This window comes from Dermacentor andersoni, chromosome 3 (assembly GCF_023375885.2).
Source record: "Dermacentor andersoni chromosome 3, qqDerAnde1_hic_scaffold, whole genome shotgun sequence".
NCBI classification, from domain to species: domain Eukaryota; kingdom Metazoa; phylum Arthropoda; class Arachnida; order Ixodida; family Ixodidae; genus Dermacentor; species Dermacentor andersoni.
The window spans coordinates 10,429,481-10,447,867 of record NC_092816.1 but is presented as its reverse complement, the minus strand read 5'-3'; the positions used below and the strand labels follow the sequence as shown (position 1 = coordinate 10,447,867).

The 18,387-nt window shown below is 46.6% G+C and overlaps 1 protein-coding gene across 1 annotated transcript in view; it reads right to left on the bottom strand.

Moving 5' to 3' along the window:
* Window positions 1–16,366, bottom strand: part of LOC129380278 (uncharacterized) — a 66,443-nt gene extending 50,077 nt beyond the window's left edge. The window contains exons 1-3 of the mRNA XM_055061080.2: window positions 16,339–16,366; window positions 15,244–15,261; window positions 3,453–3,525 (exon numbers count right to left, since the gene is read on the bottom strand). Of these exons, the coding sequence (XP_054917055.2) occupies window positions 3,453–3,525; window positions 15,244–15,261; window positions 16,339–16,366 (119 nt within the window). The remainder of the gene's footprint in view (window positions 1–3,452; window positions 3,526–15,243; window positions 15,262–16,338) is intronic.
* Between the last annotated feature and the right edge of the window lie 2,021 nt (window positions 16,367–18,387).

The window sequence follows — 18,387 nt, the reverse complement described above, 5'->3', positions numbered from 1 at the left end:
GTAACAGCAGATTTGTTGAAGGATGGAGGGCAGATTGTTCTAGAGAAACTGGCCACCCTGTATACGCAATGCCTCATGACCTCAAGCGTACCGGAATCTTGGAAGAACGCTAACATAATCCGAATTCATGAGAAAGGGGACGCCAAGGACTTGAAAAATTATAGACCGATCAGCTTACTGTCAGTTGCCTACAACCTATTTACTAAGGTAATCGCAAATAGAAACAGGAACACCTTAGACTTCTGTCAAGCGAAGGACCAGGCAGGATTCCGTAAAGGCTACTCAATGATAGACCATATTCACACTATCAATCAGGTGATATAGAAATGTGCGGAATATAACCAACCCTTATATATAGCTTTCATTGATTACGAAAAAGCGTTTGATTCTGTCGAAACCGCAGCAGTCATGCAAGCATACGGAATCAGGGTGTAGACGGAGCCATATGTAAAATTACTGAATGAAATCTATAGCGGCTCCACAGCCACAGTATAGTCCTCCATAAAGAAAGCAACAAAATCCCAATAAAGAAGAGCGTCAGGCGAGGAGATACAATCTCTCCGATGCTATTAACAGCATATTTACAGGAGGTATTCAGAGGCCTGGATTGGGAACAATTGGGGATAAGAGTTAATGGAGAATACCTTAGTAACTTGCGATTCGCTGATGATATTGCCTTGCTTAGTAACTCAGGGGACCAATTGCAATGCATGCTCACTGACCTGGAAAGGCAAAGCAGAAGGATGGGTCTAAAAATTAACCTGCAGAAAACTAAAGTAATGTTTAACAGTCTCGGAAGAGAACGGCAGATTACGATAGGTAGCGAAGCACTAGAAGTGGTATAAGGGAATACATCTACTTAGGGCAGGCAGTGACTGCGGATCCGGATCACGAGACTGAAATAATCAGAAGAATAAGAATGGGCTGGGGTGCGTTTGGCAGGCATTCTCGGATCATGAACAGCAGGTTGCCATTATCCCTCAAGAGAAAAATGTATAACAGCTGTGTATTACCAGTACTCACGTACGGGGCAGAAACCTGGAGGCTTACGAAAAGGGTTCCACTTAAATTTAGGACGACGCAACGAGCTATGGAAAGAAGAATAATGGGTGTAATATTAAGGGATAAGAAAAGAGCAGATTGAGTGAGGGAACAAACGCGAGTTAATGACATCTCAGTTGAAATCAAGAAAAGGAAATGGGCGTAGGCAGGACATGTAATGAGGAGGGAAGATAACCGATGGTCATTAAGGGTTACGGACTGGATTCCAAGGGAAGGGAAGCGTAGCAGGGGGCGGCAGAAAGTGAGGTGGGCGGATGAGATTAAGAAGTTTGCAGGGACGACATGGCCACAATTAGTACATGACCGGGGTTGTTGGAGAAGTATGGGAGAGGCCTTTGCCCTGCAGTGGGCGTAACCACGCTGATGATGATGATGATCATGATCCCCACATATAAATGTTATTCACTCTGTACTTCGTGCATATAACGTTTCCGCAGATGAAAACCCCATTGACGATTCCACCATTAGCGTTTTTTTAGCACTAATTCTGTCACTGAATGCTTTGAATTCGATGGCGAACATTACGTGCAAGGTAGGCACAAGAATAGGTACCAATTATGGCAATAGGTTTATAGGTCTGCTAGAACACAATTTCTTCGCTACTCGTAACCTTAAACCGTTCTATTACAAGCGCTTTATCAATGATATATTCTTAATTTGGAACCATGGTGGAGGTGAATTACTTTCCTTCATTAATTATTTTAATAACGCAGAACCGACAGTAACTTTTCCCATTTTTAATCATCCATTACCCGACGTGGTTGCTTAGTGGCTATGGTGTTGGGCTGCTAAGCACGAGGTCACGGGATCGAAACGCGGCCACGTCGGCCGCATTTCGACGGGGGCGAAATGCGAAAACCCCCTTGTACCTAGATTTAGGTGCACGTTAAAGAATCCCAGTTGGTCCAGAGACCCTCACTATGCGGCGTGCCTCATAATCAGAAAGTGGTTCAGGCACGTGAAACCCCATAATTTATTTTTTCTTATTCATCGGTTAGCATAAATTTTCTCGACGTCACAGTCCCGCTGTGCAAGCTTCATGACTGGGCTTCTCAGAAGTTTCACTGACAGACGCCGATACCTGAACATTAAACGCAGCCATGTCAAGCACTGTAAAAGACAGATTCCTTATACTCAGGCTATCCGGTTTGAAATGACATGTTCGGAAGATAGCGAATTGACTCGCTTCGTAAGCTTCGTAAGGCACTGACTGAACAAAAGTATTTTTGACAAATTATTGACGACGCGCTCAAGTGGGTAGACAGCCTCGATTGCATAGATCTCATCCGCACCGATAGTCAAACTAGCGTACTAATGTTATCCTAGCTCATTCAACATATATTCCAAACGTGTACTACATCCTCAAGACGGATTATAACTGACGATCGATCGCCTCAAGAACATTTTCACCGAAACACCAAGCGTGGTCTATCGCCGCTGCCGGAACCTGCGCGATATTGCGACCTACCACAGCGTCCGTTCCTGCCGGTTGCATGCATCCCTGCAATAAACCGCGCTGTAAAGTTTGTGTGTGCATGACCGCTTTGCTAAGGCTGCCGGAATATCTAACGCCTTTTTTTGTTAAAGTAAACTGCGGTTTTACTTGCGACAGCACTAACGTCAACTACTTACTTGAGTGTTCAGTGTGTCATAAGCAATACATCTGTGAGACCGAAACATTCTTGCGTATCCGCTTTAACAAGTCACGCACTAACACCTTACCGTATGTTCCATTGTCTAAGCGTGTTTGACTGCAGGGTCATTAGTTTTATGATATCAAAACAATAATATTACAACCAGGTTTCACCATGATCGGGAAGTAAGGCAATCTTTTTCTAATTCAGAGATTTAACACCGTATTGTGGTATTAACGAGAGCGTAGGAAAATTGTCGGGCCTTTCTGAGCTGTAATGATGATTGCGTGTTGGTCATGGTATTCTTTGTTTTACTGCAACATACTGTTGTACTTAGCTCAACAAATTCTTGCTATGCAGTATTCATTATCTCAGTGCCGTTACTCCACTTGCAGGCATCGTGAAATGTGTGGCCAATGCAATAGTTTGCCGCGTGACTGGTCACTGCTTTTTCATGTGCATACACGGTGCTCCTATATCACACTGGCATTTACATCTTTAGCCCTATTATTATTTTCTCCAGTATTGGCATCTTCTCGTGCCCTTGATATTGCCCACGTGATGATGCCCATAAAAGTGGCTATGCGCTTGTAACTCGGTGAACTCTGACGAATGTAAATGCGTTCCTTGTTCCCGAACTATATATGTACATAGCAGGTGCGAAGTATCGGCGCGTAGGGGCGGCGACAGCCCGTGCACTGCTACGCACGCCGTTGTCCATCAGGCATGCACCGCCGGCGTGGTGGCGCAACTCACCGGCAGGGCCTCCGGCATCTGATGCGGCACTCCCTCAGCTTCTCCTTCCGCGACACGTCCGACCAGCACGTGACTGCGATGACAAAGGCCGCACTGTTACGAGGGGCAGCTATTCACACGCTTCGTGAATGGCACGTGATGGCCGCAATACCGCTGTGCCATAAAACCTTGACTATTCCGGGCTAGGTGCCCAAAGCGGCATCGGGACTGAGCATGGAGCGCCGGCTGTCTTAAACGAGCATACAACAGCTTGTTGTGGAAAAAAGTTGTGGAAATCCTGGGCTTGCACGTAAGAGTATCTCACTGAGGAAGTGTGAAGGTTTGGAAACATAATTAGGTGCTAAAGTTGGTCACGAAACGCCGAACCTGGTGTCGTCCTCAAAAGTTCGGCGCGCTTTTCTTGCCAGAAACGGAGCGAGTCACTGCGTCGTGACGACAAGGCGCATGCAGCTCCAGAAACCGGCTTGCGGGAACAAGCGTTGAAATTTGTTTGGGCACTCAGACGCTTGCCAGTATTGTTTCTATGTTTCAGAGAGTTTAAGTTCCACTTTGAGGTAACACAGATTATCTCAAGCTTCTTATAAATTCGCGGCAGTGTTGACCTGGCGGTCCATTGATCGACAGCACATCTTGTCGCGCACGTCTGCTGTATCTAGAATTTCAGCTAGCAGCGATAGCGAATTTTAGTGTTCAGATAGAGTGTCTGTTTGAATCGAGGGTCCAAACCAGTTTCATATTTGCGTCAATATAGCTACGCAATGCGGCAAGCAAGTGCGAGCAACTGTGGCGCACCTGTCAGTGTCGTTGGTGGCGGGTGTGGTTTGTGGGCCTGGTTTGTGCCACAGGGTGACTGGGTCAAGGATAGGCGGAGGCGTATTAGGCAAGGTACGAAGTGACAAAGGGTAAAAGAAACATATTTAAGGAGTATTTATGGATGGACGCCACGTGGGAAGGCAAGAAGACGTGGCTTGGAGTAACTTACCTATGAACGTGTAGTGATATCAGAGATAAAAATAAAGAATTGGTTGGTTGCTTTAGAGGCGATATTAATGAGTTCGAAAAATCGGGCTAGGTGGTTTTAGTAGGAGATATGAATACACATGTGGAAGATTTATGCAAATAGACGGATTACAACGGTTCTTTAGTGCTGGATCTGTGTGATGAATAGAACCTTATAGTAGTTAACAGGGAGAATAAGTGTCATGGACTGGTAACGTGGCAATGCGCAAATAGGCAGTCATGCATAGAGTACGCCTTAGCCTAAGAAACGGTTTGCGAACGACTAGGCCAAATTAGGATAGACGAACATAAAAAAAAAAAAGCCTCGGTAGCGACCATAAACGTTTAATCGTTTGGGCGGTCTACCAAAGCAAAAGATGAACAAATAGCATCAGAATTTCTAAAGCTGAATGAAAAGCAAATAACAAAGATATCAAAAAAACATAGAGAAAATAATGAAGGCATTTCCTACAAGATTCTTGGAATATAAGGAATTCATTATGCAGCAGGAGCTAAAACAGACACGGCAAAAAAAAAGTATTGGATTGGAAAACGGAAGCCACGTAAGTAGTGGTACAAGGAAACAAAGCAAGCTACAGAAGAGCATAAGCAGGCGTCAAGGGATCATCGAGAATTAAAAAAAGTTGGGATTACACGAAGAGGTGCTCATTGGGTGGAGCAGAAAAGGGTGGCGAGTGAGCTCGTGCAAGAGACAATTAAATGTGCAAGTGAAGGTTGGATGAGTAACAATCGGAAAAGCAACAAACGCGCACCAAAAAGATTCTGGAATCATGCAAGAGCACCCGGAGTTCTTACTTCAAATTTGCAAACGGCTGTAAGAGATGACGACGGTAACATCTTTGAAGGAGAAGATGCGCTGCGGTACATCAGAAACGTTATTAAAGATAACTAACTTGGGCACGAAATATAGTGTAGTTCAGACTCACAGATCCAGCAGCAACAGGCAAGCCTGAGAGATCAAAATTTAGCATAGAAAACTTTTTCCGGAGAAAATGCAGAAGAAAATGTTCTTAATAACATGGCCGCAGGACCCGATGAAATCCCAATCAGGTAATGAAAAACCTCGGTCCAAAGAGCAAGAGACTGCTGACTAATGCCATAGAGCAATTCATTACAACGAAGGAAATTCCATTTGGATGACGTAAAAGCAAGATGAACTCATCTAGAAAGGCAAAGGTGATAAGCATAAGACGAGCTCTTACAGGCCAGTTACGGTAACATCGGTGATACCCTTTCCATCCACGCTGTGGCAGCAGGGCATTGATGACCCCAGAAAACTTGCGGTCGTGCATTTTTTGGCAGTCAAATTAGCCAAGAAAAGGAAAGTATATTGTCGCATGCTGTAGGCACATAGTCCTGACGTGTTCAAAGAACGTGCGCCATGCGTTCAGCTCACGTACGGGCTTTTTTGTTGTTATTGCATTTAACAATAAAATTCACTTGAACATTCCAACTCTACAGCAAAACTGGTGCCAGCTGCAGTGTTCTGTAAATTTGGAGGCTATTGTAACTTGTGTTGCGCAAGAGGGCTTAACCGGAAGTCTTCTGGGAAGTCTGTTCGTAAGCACGAAAAGGGTATAATAGAATGACAATGCAAGCCATCAAATTTAAGCTGTCTAGGTGGGCGAAAAAAAAAAAAATGTGGCTGGTGTTCAACGTGGCTTGAACATTGTTAGACGAGCGAAAGCTTTGTTAAGACACGGTTCTTCAGTGCTTCTTCCCAGTGAGCTCTACCGGCAGGGTGCTCAGACTCGGCCTGCGGCGACGAGTTGACGCGCTCGCGCCGGCTTCATCCATGGCGAAGCCGAGCGCCGCCGAAGCAGGCGCGTTTATACTCCGACGTTATCGGCGTGCGGGCGAGCGTCGCGGTCGAACTATAGACGCTGTTGTTCTCGCCAACGTGACGTAACGTGTACGCGCACTAACGCTACGCCGGGCCCTCACACCTGGCACCGCAACGGCGAGTCAGGGCAGCTGCGGCGCCTCGAGGAGTACAGCTTTCGCTCTAAAGTGATGTGCTGGGGTAACTACACAATGGGTTCAGACCAGGCAGACGCTTAGCGGATATGTTTGTGCTAACTCGGTGTGCAGAGATTTAGGTAGCTCAGAGTCAACTTTCATGGATCGCATTTCTAAAAATTCCCCAAGAAGGGAAGAAATGATGTCCTCTGTCTCCATTTTGTCCACGCTTTATGTTAACGACACGGCAAGATAACTGGGAAACATTGAATTAGTGTTTGATTTATTCTAGATGCGTAATGGACAAATCGTGTAACAGAAGGTCTCCGGACTGATATATGCAGACGTCTTAGTGCTACTAGCGGACAATGCAAAAGATGTACAGCCACTTGCGAATATCTGTGGCAACGCAGCAAGCAATCTAGGCCTTAAGTTTAGCACAGAGCAACCAGGAATTATGACCTTTATTGAAGAGATGAGTAACTACGTGGTGTAAATTCAGCAGCAAGTCATACGTATAGTCAATATAGATACCTCGGCGTATACATAAACGAAAAAAAGACTTCCTCAAGTACCCGCCAAGATAATCTGAAAATAAAGGGGAAGCGGAATGCAGCAATCATGAAACATATAGAGCACTTTGGGGCCACAATAAATATGAGGTGGTGCGTGGAACGTGGAAAGGAGTTATGGTGCCAGCGTTAAGTTCACTTATGCATTCTATGCTTCAAATCAGATATCTTGTCGGGGTTGGAACTTACCCAAAGATCGGTAGGCCGGCTGGTTTTTGGAGCCCACGGTAAAACTACAAATGAGGCAGTGCAGGATGACATGGCTCGGGCATCTTTCGAAGTCACAGAAGCGCAGAGCAAAATTAGTTTGGAGAAAGACTCAGTAACATGAATTACAAAAAATTCGAGGACGCCTAAGCCCTTCTTATGAGTTGTAAATGCGAAATAATTAATGTTCAATTGAACGCCGCTGAGCGGTAGGTAGTAGGATGGGTAGGTGGGCTAGCTGGTAATGCATTATTAGAAAACTTCTACGTTCATTGTTTTTCTTGCGCTCTAAAATTTCTAATAAGAGCTATGAACTCCTCGCAGCTGGTAGGCGAAAACGTTGGTTGGATGGATGGATGAATGGATGGATGGATATTACGAGCGTCCCCAACTGGGCGGCGGGTTGCGCTACCAAGCTCTTATATTATTGTCTAATGTCCTACCTATGTTGAAAAAGAAAAAAAGAAGAAAAAGAAAACAGCATGAATTCCCATAACCAAAGTTTCTTAACCCCTATTGTGAACTTGGTTTTTGTACGCCTCCGTTGTTCGTCGTTTCCCTACTTCCACCAATCTTCCAATCGCCTCTTACTAATCTCTATTGAGTTGAGACGCTTGACCAACGCCTCCTAGATAGCCCAAGGCCACTGCGCTTCTATCCGAACCATTAGGCCACTTTTCCCGACTGCCATACAATGTAATGGGGACCCTCTCGACTAAGCCTCGGTGATTTTGACGTCACAGCTTTCGTCACGCTGGGCTTGAAAATGAAAATTTCGTTCCAAGTAGCATGGTGTCGTAAAGCAAAGTGCACAGGCCTGCTGTCGACGATGCTCTGGTTTAGCCCAGTGGGCAAGACACTCGGCTTCTGAGCGTGGGGTCGTAGGTACGGAACTCACTATCGCCAACGTCTTTCCTTTCGAATTTATTGTTTGTTATACATTAATTTATTTATAACGATTACAGAGGCGAAGTTATAACGCAGGCGCGAGCTTGCGCGGACAATGGAACGCGAGGATTACACAGGCCTCCTAGAGCGAGGGTGACGTGGCGTCGCGCCGATTCCCTCTCCCCTCACGCAACACCTGGCGCGCCAGCAGTTGTTCCCTTTCGCCTGCTCTGCTTAGTCGAGGCGCACACGTGAAATGACGTCGCAGCCAGTGGGAATTTAGTTGCCATTTCGCTGCTACAGACGCCTTTTTTTTTCTCCCAGTGGACCATTTGACGCTTTCGCGTCAATAAATGGGTGGCTAAAGCGCACAAGTGTCTGTACCTGAAAAGCGTGCACGCGGAATGGAGGAAGAGGTCAGGAAAGTTGGCAACAAAGTACAGGGTAATTGAAAGCGTAATTGGCCACCAGGAGTGATCAGAAAAGACGCGAGAGAAACAGAAGCAGTGAATCGGATGCGAGGAATGGAAACAAAACTAAGCATGGAGATTTACTTACAAGAACGTGGTGAAAGAAAGCAGAAGGGAAAATCTGCCCGATAACACAAATGGCAGTGCCTTGCTATTTGAGGCTCGAGCTGGTTGCCTAAGGGCAAAAACATACCGGAGCAAAAATTCGCAAGAAGCTGAGGTATGTGTATGCAGTAGCGAAAACCCCGAGGCCACTCAGGACATCCTAATGGAATGTGAAGGGATCCACCTAGTGAGACCCGTAGATAACGCGCACCTTCCAGAATCGCTTGGATTTAATGTGGACGGAAACATTAACCAATGAGCAGTCGAGTTAAGCAGGAGACGTTTAGAGTATTGGTGGGAAAAAGAAAACAGAGGAGACATCGATACGACCGGATCCGTTACAGCATAGGTAGGAGTACAAGAGAGAGAGAGAAGGGAAGAAGGAAAGGCAGGGAGGTTAACCAGACTGAGTCCAGTTTGCTACCCTACACGTGGGGAGGGGAATGGGGAGTGAAAGAGAGAGAGAACTTAGGTGTAGGATGTCTATAGTCGGGCACTCAAGTCTGTTGCCTTCAGGTAGTGAAAAAGCGCTCGAACTTTAGGAACTAAGCGCTTTAGGATCAGGTAGCCCCGAGCGGTGACAATTGTTGCAACTACTGTGGCCACTTGTGGAAGGCGGGCGCTTATCTCAAGTCATTGACCTCCTACGAACTCTGCTACGCACGAACGTTGGTCTTGCATGTATTGAGCAATATTGGGAGTTCTACGTTAACAAAAGAAAAAATAAACCTGGAAAAGCGTTCTCTGTAAACGTAGCGTGGAACGCACTGGTAGACTCGGTGCTTTCACAGAAAGGAACCTGAAGAGAGCCACCGTCTATTTCATTAAGTGGACGACGTGTACACTCGAATAAAGGGCCTTATCAACAACAATGCTAAAAAAAGAAAACTGCACTGAGTCCTCCTTTATGGAACGCTCCAATAGCTTGTACATTATTATATGCAGCGTACAGCGTCACGGTATTGCGAGTAAATTCGACTTACGAACTCATTTTCGTCGGCACACCTTTACCTCCTATTCGAAGATGGCAAGCGTAGCCGCCTTCTGGAACTTTTCACGTTAGCGTGTCATGCGTGTAGTCTTCTTGCAGACCCACGTAAAAATGGAAGTTCGCTGGTTACAGCAATGGTCCCAAAAGACCCACTAGCATAAGGTTGAAAAGAGCACGGCCGCAAACACTGCACGTGGAATGCCTTTGCAGAAGTTATTTTCTAAACTTAGCTACGAATCTATCTTTAGATAGATTTAGAGTGACCCTTGAAACAAGTTCACACGGCCGGCAAGTTACCTCGCAAACATAGTAAGCGCAGCCTGAATCAGGCAAAGAAACGAGCGCAAAATAAAAGTGCTCCTCAGGCTCGCGCACCTCGACCTTGGCGCCCGATAACACTTGACAAACGAAGGAGTCTGTATTAACGGGAAAGCACGACGAGCCCCGGCGACCTTCAACGTCTCGTAACGCGACGCCTGAAAAGAAGCCACGAAAGCGCGCGGTGGCGGCGAGCCCGGTTGTGCTCGCGAGGCCTTCGGTGGACGCGCGCTGCACGGCGCGAAGGCAAAGGTCGCGAGGCGTGGCAGCGGCAGCGCGCGGAGACAGGCTCGCCGCTTTGGCGGCGACCACGAGGGACACAAGCGGACGTCCTCTCGCTGTCTGGCTCGTGCACTATGACGCTCGCGTACATGCTCCTTAGCTCCAAATTGCATCATAAGACAACTGGAAATTTTAGCGTGCTTTTATTTTTTTTTTATTTTTTTTTTTGCAGCATCCGCATACATGAACTTTCGGCCACTAATGCAGAATCGTAGTAAAAATTTATGAGATCTCCTGTGTCGCAGCCTTAGATCGAGACCTAATGTCCAGTGGTACAGCGCAACAAATGTTTACATGTTGCGAAAATTCGGTGGCCCTCCCGTTCCAGCTTTCAAGACCTCGTCGCCAAAAAACCGTCTTTCCTTTTCTTTTTGAGTGCTTGATTTTCGCGAACCCAGCTCCGTGTTTCCGTCGGGACACGCGCACCGTAGTGCCTGTATACGGCTGCTCTTTCAATTTTTCTCGGATTGAACGAGTCTCTTTTACGAGACTGCAGAATGTGATGCCGCCTGGGCCTCAAGTCCAAAACCTGAAGACCTAGTGAACTGTCCAAAGTGTGCTGCTTCAACCTCTACAGCGGACACTGTTGTGGATCTGTTCAGAGGTGAGAGCTACTCGAAAAAATATTCTAAGCGTTTTCAAGCCACGAATGGCTCTTATACGCCTTAGTTCGTGGGCGTTGAGCCACGACTCCTCAGGAGGAGGGCCTCAATTTTAGTAAGAAGCTATGCAGCGGCGAAATTTGGTTGCTCAAAAATAAGAAAACGGAAGCTTGCCTTGCCTTGTCTCCCAAACACTGGCGCATACCCAAGCCGTGGGATTGCCCGAGAAGCAGGCGGTTTCAGGTATGCTTAGAATTAAAACAAAACTAGATTTGAATAGTAGAGCGTGGGGCTAAGAAATGTCATTTAGAAGTTAAAAAAATATTTTTAGGAATTTTGAGATAAAGTAATTTAGTATAAAGAAGTGAAATAATAGAAATAATTGATAATTTTATATATTCAGGAAGGTACTCGTTTTGTTTCTCTAAAGAAATTTTAAACTGCGAGAATAGCATCCCCGTGGCTGGATCCCAGTGAAGTCGCCCCAAAAGAAAGTATGGTTGGCGAGGTTAGCGTTAGCTGCAGTTGTAAGCTACTCAAATAGACTTTCCGCTTCTTCTTCATCAAGGGATTGTGCTCAGAAAATCATAAAGTGTTCTTCGCCCACCTCGTCGCGAGGCAGCTTACCCGCCGCGACGCGGTCACCCAGAGGGCAGCCGCTGCCGTTGTTGTACAGGACCCCAGCGGAGGAGTGACGGCGACGGCCACCCCGTCTGGCGCGGCCGCTGTCGTTACCAACACAACACAAATCGCGGCGGACGGAGCTGGGGATCACGCGGAGGCCGACTGCGATGTCAAGGAGTTTCCGGCAACGTACAGAGAAGGGCTTGGCCACTATAGGAAAGAACGAAGAAGATATCCACAACCCCACGGGCGCCTAGACAGGTCCCAGGCGGTCGACCTGAGACGGTTGCAGACGGGCACTTTCACCAACCCCTACCACCTGCACCGCCTGTGGCCCGCGCTGCACCCGTCGCCCGGCTGCCCGTGGTGCGAGCACGAACGGGCTAATATGGCCCATGTGCTTTGGGAATGCCAACGCCATGAGCAAGGAGGAAGGGGGAAGACAACAGCAGGACCCTCTGAAGCGGGGCGCCTCGCTGAGAGATGGCAAGCCACCCTCCTCAGCGAGGCACCCGAAGAACAGGAGTGGGCCGTCCAGCGGGTCAGGGCCGTTGCCGAGGATCTCGAAAGATTTTCCTCGGGCGATGGACCCCTGGCAGCCTAGCCCCGAGCACCGACATCAATAACCGTTGGACAAATAAAGTTTATTCCTGTCCTATCCTATCCTTCTTCGTCTTTAGCAATGTCGTCAGCTTTGCAGCTTGATCGCTTATGGTGCTATTTTTCAAATTACGAACAAGTTTTCTGTCTCTATAAGGCACAAATAGGGCCTTAAAAAAACACATAAGAAGTTAGTAAAAAATGCTGCACGAGATACCAGGGCGAATCAGAAAGGCTGTTCTTATTCGTTACTAGCGAAAATAAGGTGCATGCATGTAATTACAGATATGCGTAATATTCTACGTACTATTTTTCCACATAGTCCCCGAACCGGTTCAGACATTTGTACTATCGTAGCACTAAATTTGAGTAATTCCCCGAGCCATCATTCTCATGCAAGTCTTTACGGCCTTTAGCGAGGTCACAACACAATCACTGCTCAAAAGAGGACACCTTTCCCCATATGTAGGCTGGATTTTCCATGTGGATTTCGATGGGCGTTCATTCCTTGCCCCATAGAAAATGAACCACACTTCGTTGCTCATACGCCGCGGACGTGTGATGCACAACCGCCATCTTCAACAACTGACAGCAGCGCCGTGCCGCGGAGCTACCGGCAAATAAGGGCGGGCCGGTCCACGAAAGGCCCACCGCTAGGAGTGGATACGCTGACTTCGCGTTTACAGCCGTAATTTGGCTAAAAAGAATAGGGGCAAAGACTTTGTGAGTCGACCTATGTCAGCAAATAATTACGCCCAGCGTCATTTCGACTTCCGAAGAAAATGAAGTGACTACTGCACAGCCAAATAGTACATTTTTACAGCCACTGAACCATGGTTGCGTGAAATTCACACATCATAACATGAACCATCACCTATGAAGTGAACAGAAATTTGCAGTTTTTTTCTCTTTCTGCTACCATTCAACCTGCTTTCGTTGTAAAATAAGATTATCAAGCCTCCTCTCTAGATGTTTGGCGCTAACAACGTCTGAATCAGAAGCATATGCGTCGCTGCTATACGTTCGATTTTCTTAGTTTCATCTTCAACGAAGCATTTCTTGCCGTAAAGCTATCCACGTTTTGCAGTGAAAGCATTGTTTTCCACTTATTTCGTAGCTGGAATTTTTGGGGAAGCTTAAAAACCTGGCTTGTTTCAGTCACAAGTGCCCTCCGTACGTAAACTTTTTATGTATGTTTTGGGAGATGGCTGAATTTGTTGAAGAAATATCCGGAGGAAACAGTGCAAATCGGTCATCATCACTGATTGCAAAAGGGTTATGTGATAAGCAGTAATGGAGAGTTGTGGACTTAACCAAAGGCTACAGGTGTTTCAGCCATCTATTCGTACGTTTAGTTTATCGCACGCGCGACTGTACTGTGCGTTTTTTGTATTACCCGAGGAGCTGTCAGGCGGTCTCTGATCAATCGTTCCACGTGACAACTGTGGGTTTCACTCGATATGGCATGCTTGCGTGCATGCTCGTGCACGCTCGCAAGTATGTATTTTTAAAAACTATTACTTTACGAATTCGCATTTCATCACTATGAATTTTGCATGATTATTGTATGCTTGAATTACATATTGACTATTGCATAAAATCTAGTAATTGCTATATTTGTTCTGTGCATTCCTTTTACAAACATAACGCTACTACGCTGTATTTGCCCCCGCCCTAAGTAATGCTTTGGGGCCTTTAAGGCTACACAATAAATGAAATGACACAAAATATGTGCAGAGAAAAGAATACGAACGGCCAGGATCAATGTTACGAGGCTACTTGAGACACGTTCAGCCCGGCCATTGGAACAACAGTTCTTTGGAAGTGCGTTTGAACTGTTTTTTCACTCTTGACGTTATAACGGGAGAACTGGTTCGGTAGTACTGTCGAGTCTTAACTGATAATCCTTGTAATATTGCCATATTAGCTGCTCCGCACTTGACCTCCAATGTCCCTCAATGGGAGCCTTGAGGTACAAATAGACAAGAAGACGGATTATTTTCAGCTGTGAGCGCGCGTGTAATAAAAGCCCCAGATGCCGCACGCGGCGCCAGTGTGCCGAGTCTGCGCTGTGAACTATACGAAATATCTATAGCTTCATTGCATTTGTGTTAGTTAGACGCCTTTAGTCCGGTCTTCCCGAGTTGTGGACATAGAAGTAATTTAGAACACGTGCTCTGGCCCGGCCCCTCGTTACAAAAGGCCCACACAGCTTTACCGCAGAAACGTGTAGCTCTGAGCTGCGGAGCTCCGAGCTTTCGCGTCAAGTACGGTCGGTCCAGAAAGCCCACGATGCAGTGGTGAGGCTTGGCCTTCCCGTTCCAACGTTGGAGCGGCCCGCGGCTTCATCACCTCTCTGAAAAGGGGGCATCGGAGGCTCTCAGGACCATCAATAAAGTTCCTTGCGTTCACTTGCCACGTGCAAGTTGAAATCACTCTTACACCAAAGGGATGCCGTGTACGCAAATATACAAGGGACACAAGCGGGCTGGAAGAGATTTCAGCGGCTCACGGTGTGAAAGCGTCGTGAGGAAGATGACGGGCACGTTACTATACATCTTGGGCAATCCCCCGTTGTGGGTATGAGCCAGTGACAGAGAACAAACAAACAAACAAACAAACAAACAAACAGACAGACAGACAGACAGACAATGTTCTTTGCAGCTCAGCCCTACTATAAAGTACGGCAATTTTGCAGTAAGCAGCTGACAAAACATTAAAAAATTACAGCGGGTTACGCGCAAGCATATGGCCGCGAACATGCACAGCAAGCACCACGGCGTCGAAGCACAAACTGAAAAGGCGCGGTCGCAGACAATACATTGATCTCGACGGTGCGACGTCTGCTGCGCCACAGGGAAAGCGCAAGTGCTAGACATGCAAGGAGACGTCACGAACATGCGCAGCGAGAACCGCAGCGCCGAAGCACAAACGGAAAGGGCACGAACGCGGTCGCTACATTGATCTCAGCGGCAGAGTGCCTCGATGACCGCCTCGCCCGGCGCTCGAGGAAGACCTCGAGGCACCCTGCTCGGCTGTTCAACGCCTGGTGTGCCACAGGGAAAGCGCCATTGCAACACATGCAAAGATGGGACACCGCGGCGTCTAAGCAAAACGCTATGTACGAAGGCGGGCTTTCGGGTAGAAACTCACCCTCGTGCGTGCGCCGATCTCGAACGCGTTTAGGAGCACGTGTCGTACAACGTCAGACGTCAGCCGTCGCAGCGGCAGATTTTCGAACCACCCTACCAAGGGCGTTCATGTGACGCACGGGATTCACTGAGCTAATTGAATTTCTCAAGCTAAAATACATGGAAAAATCATAAACTACGACTTATACACAACCTACAGACACGATAGCTCTCGGATTGTAATTTGAATATACGAGAAAACATAATTTTGTCACGCGGAAACTCAAAGAAAGCCCTTTTCCAGCGCGTCTACAATTCCTTGAAAGCTTCCCAGATGGCGCTCGCCTCCGCCACATTACGGCCCCTGCAAGAGGCCGCGTTTTGACCAGAAAGCCCGCCTTCGTGCATAGCGTTCGCCGCAAGCGTTTGACGGCAAAAATGACGGTCACATACGCTGCAGTTGCCGGGAAGCGTGAGAAGCAGGCAGGGATCTTTGAATGCTATCGCGTTCCCCTCTTAAAGGCGAAGCTTAAGCATCCTCCAAATTTTTGTTTCGCACTTTTAACATCTCAGTCTGAGAAGATTTAACATAAAATGCATGCGCTGTCGGTGTTTTGCTTCATGACGCTTGTTTATGGACTGTTATGGACGCGGGGACAGAGAAAATGAAAGCGAGAGCAAGAACGGTCATCTTCTGGCCCAACATCGTAAAGAATGTAAGACAAAATATAAGCAACTTTAGTCGTAGAACAACTTTAGAGCCGTATAGAATGCATCGCGCCCTGAGCAGCTAGAGCTGCCAACTTGAGGGATATTTCCCAGATTAAGGTCATTTTGAGGTCCGTGTTGGAATAAGGGAAATCTTCCCATATCGAGGAAAATTTAGCATATCCTAACTCACTTCATTTACAGAATAAATTTTGACATTTTCAAAACAACCGTTTGTGTTTAAGTGGAGGATACTGTTACTTTCGCGTGTTTGAAAACTTTGGCATATGTTGCATTTTGTTTCTGGGTGACTGTTGTAATATGCGCTAACGAAAGTGATTAATAAATAATTGTTTTTTTTAATGATATTATATCTATCAAATTGCCTGTTTGAATATCCCGGCAATACCTGTATTGGCGACCCGCTGATCGGCCATTCGACATGTGCAGCACAGATCAGTGAGCCAGGATTATCTGATACACTGAAGGTCCTAGGTTGGAGGTTTGATTGTGCAGCCTCTCCATGCGTGCAAACAGCGTGTTTATTACTGTAGCAGAGCCATTCTAAGCATGACGTCACCCTGCTAAGCATCAACTACGATGTACGCGTAACCTGTCACGTCACATCTGTTCTGCCGATATAATAGCCTTTACCCCAGCAATAAACGTTGTTCACCAGCCGACTGTCGGCCCGCTCGTAATTACCAAAGACGGAGATGCTGGGTATGCAGGCCGTCAGTGTAAATGTTCCAACTTCTGAACTAGGTGGCGCAATCTGGCGCCCAATATGAAGAGTAATTCAGTACTGCTATCCGTTAATCATCACTTGGCTTTTGTTCAATTAATTCACTTTTAAAATTATGCTAAACAGATACTTGTCTGTACAAATAATGCTAAAACAACAGAAGTGCCATTGACACGAATAATAATGAATGGTTTTTATTATGTTACTATTTTAAGCAAGTGAGGGAAATTTCGGTACAAAGAGGGATATTTCAGGCGTCCGGGAGGGTAATTCCGAATTCGCGAGTTGGCAGCCCTGCCTCGGACTAACACCGCCCATTCAAAGAGCTGGGCAGTTACGCTTGCGCGTAGAAAGTCAACAGGTAGACTTTGGCGCACGTAAGTCTGATGTCGGGGCACCAAGGAACAAAGAGAACGATCGATCGCGTTTTGGAATACTTCAACTGGCCAGGAGTCCAAGAGGCAGTGACAGGTGCGTGCGCTCTTGCGGCACATTCCAGCAAAGGAATCCTAACAGCAAAGTTGGCAAGGCACCCCTTGCATGCGTACCTTTAATCGACACTCCATTCGAACGAGTGGCGGTGTAGATTATCGGACCCCTAAAGCCCGTGCCAACTAAAGTTAACTAATACATGCTGACCCTTATAGATGTGTATCGATTTCGATTATCGATTTCGCCACATGATATCCGTACACGCTGGCCCTGCCAGCGATCGATTCGGCTACGGTGGCTGAAAGACAGGTTGAGATCTTTTCGCGCAAAGGGTTTCCACACGAGATCCTTTGCGATCAGACCTCTTCTTTCACATCGGACGTATTGAGAGAAGTGAATGACCTGCTCACGATCAAGCTTCTTAGTTCGACATCCCCTGCGTGTTGCATTGGATCTGAGGAGCCGGATTGGCAATCAAGCCTCAGAAGTGCAAAGTCGGCGTCACATCGATCGATTTTCTGCATCATCGATTAGCAGGTGGAACAATTCAGCCGGTAGAGAGCACGACTGCCAATATTTCGAAAGCTTACGACGCGAGGCAACTTTGTTTTTTCGTTTTTTTCTCAGCTTGGTGTGGTGATTTTATGCCCCGCTACGCAGAGAAGGCACAGCCTCTGACTGAAATGTATAAGAAAACAGAGGAGATCTGTCGGAACACCGAAAGAGAAACTGCCTCTGAAACACTGAAGCAAGCGATAGCTTCTGGACCCGTCGTGAAGGCTCCTGATCTCTAACGCGTGTTCGCACTCCGCACTTATGTTCTTAGCACCCGCATCGCCGCAGTCCCTTTGAAGAATAAAGATGGCGTTTAGCATTCAGTGTCGCACGCCATCCATCGGCTACTGTCTCGAGAACAAAACTTGAGAGCAAAAGAGCACAAATGAGACTCATTCAAGCGTCGGCATGATTGCTTCAACTGTATGTTTGTATGAATGTACTTGTATGTTCCCACCCTGCTAAGATCTTGTGAAAGATCGCAGTATGTGTGTATAAATAAATAAATAAATAAATAAATAAATAAATAAATAAATAAATAAATAAATAAATAAATAAATAAATAAATGCTTGACATTAGTTTGGGATATAGGAAAATTCCACATAATCTTGTACGTAATACGTTTTATAGTTCAAAGTGATCATCAATCATTGCTATACTTATCGCAGGCAAATTACCGCAACAGGACGGTATTGCGATGGAGTTTAACACTGCGGGAATATACC